Here is a 6,121-nt window from a genome sequence, read left to right as displayed (position 1 = left end):
TAGTATTTTGATAAGAAATTCTAGTCAAATTTAAATTAATGTAAAAGTGACATCAAAATATTATTTAATAATATTTATATGGGTGTTTTGCTTACCAATGGGTCTCAGTTATGAGTTCATTGGCTTATAGGCCTAATAGTCAACTTATTTGTGATAAACTGCAATCATTATTGGCTAAGTTACCTAATGTGAAACTGTCTTTGGTAAACAGGAGTAGGTGTTGGTAGGCGACATATTGTTCTAATAAAGAGAGAATGAGTGTAACATTTGATTCGAGAAACATAATATTCGATATTCGATCATCAGTACCCTCGATATTTGATAGATAGTTCATCCATTGTAACGTATTCGGTAATCATCCTATTAGTTCTACTAGTTACAAGGTATCTAAAACTAGATACCCAATAAACAATATCATGTTAGTCTCTTAAATAATCATTTCAAAATTATAATTGATAGGATCGATTGAAAAGTAATTAACCACATAGAATACATATTTAAAATCATATGTAATTTAAATTCGTGAGACTATATAGGATATATTTCTTATTTCAATAATCATAATAAAAACCTATTTATAGAATAAGTTGATGAGTTTTTAGAAAATCATGATATTTATCCTTATTAACATAATACTGTATCAAAATTTTTGTTAGAAAAAAAAATCTTTTAAGTTGTACACTTTATCCTATATGCCAAACCCAGTAACGAACAATTTAAGAGATGTATCCGAACTTGTAATTATAAAGTACCTAATAAATTTTAGGAAGAACATCCTGTTGAAGCATGGCAGTGACTAATTTGGTTAAAAAATTTGTGAGCTGGACCACCACTAAGCTAAAATGACAGAAGACCAAACCAAAGCATGTTAATGATAATGAATAGGAAGGAATATATATAGGACGATGTAATGGACGGAGATAACGATGTTGGTGTATGAATCCAAAGTGGTGTTAGATTCCTGTACCAAATGTTTCCAAACAATACCAAATCAAAACTTAAAAGCAACGTTTCTATTGGAAGAAGGTGTTGCTATTTTTAAACGTGCATTATAAGAATATACACCACAAGCAATAGAAACTGTTATCACAAGAAGAGGATAAAGAAGGTATATATATAGTCTTTATTTCAATTTCGTTTTTGAAACGAGCATCGATTAAATGCTGGGACAAAACAATCATTACCTTTATTGAAGTTTGAATTTGAATAAATTTTGCTAACCCAAACAAGATTGTAAATTTTGTGGTAGTTCTTAGCCTTAACTTCCCCTAATATGTACTAGGATGACTCAACTATGTTAAGGTAAAATCATTCTAGCTTCTTACGAGATGAAATGTTATTTTATTAACACCATAATGATATTTTACGTTATCAATACTTGGTATTTCAACTTGTAAAGTAACCGAAATTTTCTTAAACTTTGAATTTAAGTATTATGAATTGAGAACTAAGAAGTGTGAAGAAATAGATTTTAATTGACAAACTAACAACAAATTTTGCTATAATATTCTCTAACTTATAAATGTGATGCTATGTTAAATTTAACTTAATTTTGTTGAAAATTTGATAATAACATAATTTAAATTGATTTCTTGAGAAGTAATATCCTTAAGAATTTATTCAGTGTGTGTGTAAATCTCACGTAAATGTCTCTGTACTGAAAAATTCAGAATTAGTAAGAAGAACCTTTTAAAAAAAAAAAATATTAAAAAAAATATTGTAATAATTTTCTTGTTTATGCAATTTTTATATTCGATATTCTTTTTGTTGTTTGACATAAGCAACTACATTGTTGTTGTGTTTTTGTCGTCCAATATATATGGTCATCTCTTGGGAAAATGAACAACATTTTCATAATTATTTTGGAAAAGACAAAAGAGGAAAGTTTGGAACATGTTTTAAAGTTTCAACACTGTTGCCGACTTTCATGAGCATGTTTTTTTGTTTGATGAATCTGTAGAGATGGGAGAGGAGGAAATAGTCTGTGTGGCAGAGATTTAGTCAACACAACTAAATCCATAGTGCACAAGTGGTCAACCACTTGAGCTTTTCGGGACCCCACTTTCATCCAACATGCTCGAGTGCACCTTCGACCGCCCAAACTCCACTTCTTTTTTATTTTCTCCAAACAAATCTTCCAACACAACACAATTATACTCATCATGTCACAAAATCTCACCTCCTCTAACGCTTAATTTAATAACAAATTATAAAATAATGTATATGGTTGTTATTTCAGTTATTAAATTGGGGCTATGTGATTATTAAATTTTGTGTATTTTAATGTTTGTCTTTTTTCCTTCTTTAAACCATTTGATCAAATTGAAAAATTATTTATTAAAAAGTTATTTATAAAAGAGATAATGATATTTTGACAACATTCTTGAATGACACGTAAATGATGTTAAAATGTTGTAAAAACAAAATATTGTCAAAAGTATCATTATTCTTATAAAAAAATACTCTAATACTAAAAATAATAAATGTAATTATTTATCTCTTTATTTCTATTAATTATTTTTAGATTTTGAAGAAAATTTTAAATTATCAACAATTAATCATGTTTTACAATAAATTAAATTTTATCAAATTTAATTATTGTTTAAAAATATTTATTCAATTTGTACGTTACATTCGCTTAATCACTGAAAAAGTTTCGTTAACATGTGAACAGTCTCGTACTAAATTAACCTATGGTCATACAACACAATTAAATACAAAACAATGAGTAAAAATACTATCTTTTATTATATATTGTATTTTGTTTATGTTGAAATGGGACGAGGATGTCGCCTAAGTGTTACTCCTGTGTGTCGAGCGTTTTCTTGGCCTCATACTTCGCGCAACCGATCGATATAGGGGTGACCTACAGAATATACTCTGATGCTCAAGTGAGAATCTTTCTCTGCAGGCCTTTTGTAATTTTATAATGAATAAAAAGGTGAGTTTACCTCGAAATTAATCCTCTGTTTATAAAGTTTATAGGAGTCATGAGATGTTTTTTGATATGTCAATTCCACGGTTTGTCACTATACCCATTTGTTTAGTTATAAACCCATAGTAACATATTTATAGAATTTTTTTAACATTTAAGTAAAGATCCCACATCTTGAGATCAACTCCTAATATATCATAACTAACTCTGAATATCTCGGGCTAGATAAATAGAAATTGGATGATGAAATGTAATTAAATAGAAAACAAAATAAAATGTTTTTCTTATTAATTAATCCACACGCTATCTGATAATAACTAACAGGCTAGGAGGGTAGGAGATAGATAATGCAACTCCAAAAGAAGACAAAAAGGAAAAAGAGCAGAAGGTATTTTCGTAATACTTGCCGCAACACGAGGGTATTCTCCAGAAGCCATCGGTTTAAATATTGCACGTTTCAGAGCTCCTTTTCTTGCATTCACAAAAACCAAATTGCCTGGTACTACAAATCCACCATCTTTGCTTACCAAGAAAACCACTACAGAAAAAGCCATGGGAAATTGCTTAGTGCTGCAAGAGAAGGTTGTCAGAATCATGAAAACAGATGGAAAAATTCTTGAATACAAAACACCCATCAGAGTGGAAGAGGTTTTGCTACAATTTTCTGGGCATGCAGTATCAGAATCTCTCACAGTCGTGCGGTATCTGGAGCCTCAGACAAAGTTGGTGAGAGGGCAGTTATACCACCTTGTGGCTCTACCACCACCATCACCAAAAACTAACAAGAAGGTGAGGTTCGCGGATCCAGAAGTTCAAGATGTACAGAAAAGTAACGTGGTTAGGATCAAGCTTGTTATTAGTAAGCATGAACTGCAGAATATGCTGCAGAATGGAGGGTTTTCTGTTAGTAATATGTTGTCTCTAGTTGATGAGGTTAAGGTTGAAGATTTGTCTCAAAAGAATGATGATGTCTCACAAGGGTGGAAACCAGCGTTGGAAAGCATACCTGAAGTAAAGTAGCAATGTATTTCAAGTTCCAATACAGTTTCATGCATCAATTTTCCCTTTTTTTTCTAGCTTGCCTTATACAGTGTAACACACAATAGATGAAAAAGGAAAGAACTTTAGACTTATTTTTGGTATTTTCTCCTCAAGGCTAGCTGTCTGTTCTCATTACAATCAAACCAAAAACGTAAGTAATTCAGAACAGTGAGATGTAGCTTTTTGATTGATATTGCCAATGGAAACTATATGATCAATCAAGAAACTAAGATTCACTGTACAAGAAAAAACGCATGTTAGTGACAGATTTTATCTGTCAATAATAAAACAAAATTTATCAGTAATTTAAATTTATTGATTAATTAAAGAAAAATATATGATGATGAAGAAACAGATAAGGGTCCACGCGTATTAGTAAATTTTTTTGGATAATTAATGTTATTTAAGTGAACACTCTTGATAACTGATTTCTTACATAAAATCTAATCGATCATCTTTAACCTTAAGTTTAATCTAATTAAGAACAATTATATGCAGAAAAAATAGGGAGGCAAGCACGTTGTATGTGATTGTGAGATAGTAAAGTACTGCAAAAGCTTGAGGCTCAACTCGGCTGCTAAGATCCAATGAATAACAAATAAGTGGTTTGATTATTTTAACTTTGACTGAGAAATTTTTTTAAAAGGTCTATTTTTATAAATAATTAAAATACTTTATGACAAAATAATATGGTTTTGATATAAGTTTTAAAACAAATTAATTTTTTTAAATTTAGGAAAAAAATTTAATTACTTAAAATTATAGATCTCCAAATTTTATTTTTGAATCTTTTTTTTTTTCATATTCTGTCTTCAGTTTAATTTTATAAGGATATTTTTTATTGAACTTGGTAAATATGTTGACATTTCAATTTACTTTAAAGTATTATTATTTCAATATAATTGTTAAACGGTTGTTGATGAACATTTCTCTAAAGATAATGATTATTTTTGAGTCATTATTCTCAAAGTTACTGTTATTCCTTCGTTGATGAAAATTATGATTGTTTTTATGGAAATCTACAGATTTTTAGTTAATGTTGAATATAATTTTTTTAGTTAATATTAATATTTATTATTTTCAGGGTTGATGTCAGTTAATGTTGTTTTCCACCAACATCCATCAATATTAACAAAACTATTTTTCTCAAAGCAAAATTAATCAAGATTTTCTCTACTAACAGTGAGAGAATTATTTTTTGATTTATGAAAGCCAGGACCTTTATCAATGTTGAAAACAACATTTTCAGCTTATTTAAGTCATAGTTTTTAGCTGTTGACATGAATTATGTGTGGCTTAATATTGTAGAGATTATTTATCAACTAATGCAAATTATAAATATTTCTGACTTGATTTTTGTCAAAATTTTCTCAATTAATGTTGATGAGGCTAATTTTTTTGTTGATAATAACCACAGACTAGGATATGGCTTGTGAACTAAACTACTCTAGCTTTAAATTGAGATGACTAATCACTTATCTTTCTAATTTTTAACTTAAAAATTAACTACAAACTCAAGTGAAAGCTCAAACTCCTCTCAGTTATTCATTTTATAAATTAAGGTTATGTTTTTATATCCCCCTGTAATATATACCACGAGCATGATTATCTATTTTTATAAAAATAAATTATAAATATTATAATAATTTATTAAAATAAAATATTATTAAAAAATAATTATAAAATTACGGATGGAGAGAGAGACAGACATAAAGGTAATGGCCATTTACACAAAGAAAATTAATATTTGCAATTAACTATGGATCATTTTATTTTCGCATGTATTTTCTACTTCTCTACAGTGTCCTTTCTATTGTGTAATTTGTTTTTTATAATTATGTCTTGGGTACAAAAATATTCATCAACTTTATCAACTCTTAATCTATATTTACCCGTTTGAGTATCTCTCAAGATATGGTCACGATGTTTCCTAATAATGATACGAACATTTGATAATACAAGTAAATTGTACTAACCACGTCGAAGTTTCGTGAAATTATACACACATCTTCACCTTTTTTTTAACAGCTATAACAACCTCCATACAGATACACTATAATGTTTCTCAAATAGTTAAGGATGTTATGTAATGTAAAATAGATACCAAGTGTAATATTTTTAAAACAATTAAGAGAGACAATTGTA

General features: G+C 28.7%; 1 protein-coding gene across 1 annotated transcript; it reads left to right on the top strand.

The window, feature by feature from the left end:
- The first annotated feature begins 3,399 nt into the window (after window positions 1-3,399).
- Window positions 3,400-4,068, top strand: LOC124842440 (uncharacterized). The gene has a single exon (XM_047318919.2). The coding sequence runs from the start codon at window positions 3,488-3,490 to the stop codon at window positions 3,953-3,955; it is 468 nt and encodes a 155-aa protein (XP_047174875.1). The 5' UTR covers window positions 3,400-3,487; the 3' UTR covers window positions 3,956-4,068.
- Window positions 4,069-6,121: the final 2,053 nt, after the last annotated feature.

The sequence above is a fragment of the Vigna umbellata genome, chromosome 5, assembly GCF_029865625.1.
Source record: "Vigna umbellata cultivar VRB3 chromosome 5, Vumbellata_1.0, whole genome shotgun sequence".
Lineage (NCBI taxonomy): Eukaryota > Viridiplantae > Streptophyta > Magnoliopsida > Fabales > Fabaceae > Vigna > Vigna umbellata.
The sequence above is the reverse complement of the archived record's forward strand: the minus strand, read 5'-3'. Positions and strand labels throughout refer to the sequence as shown.

Coding starts and splice junctions, on each gene's coding strand:
- LOC124842440 (XM_047318919.2), top strand. CDS start 3,488: ATGGGAAATTGCTTAGTGCTGCAAGAGAAGGTTGTCAGAATCATGAAA.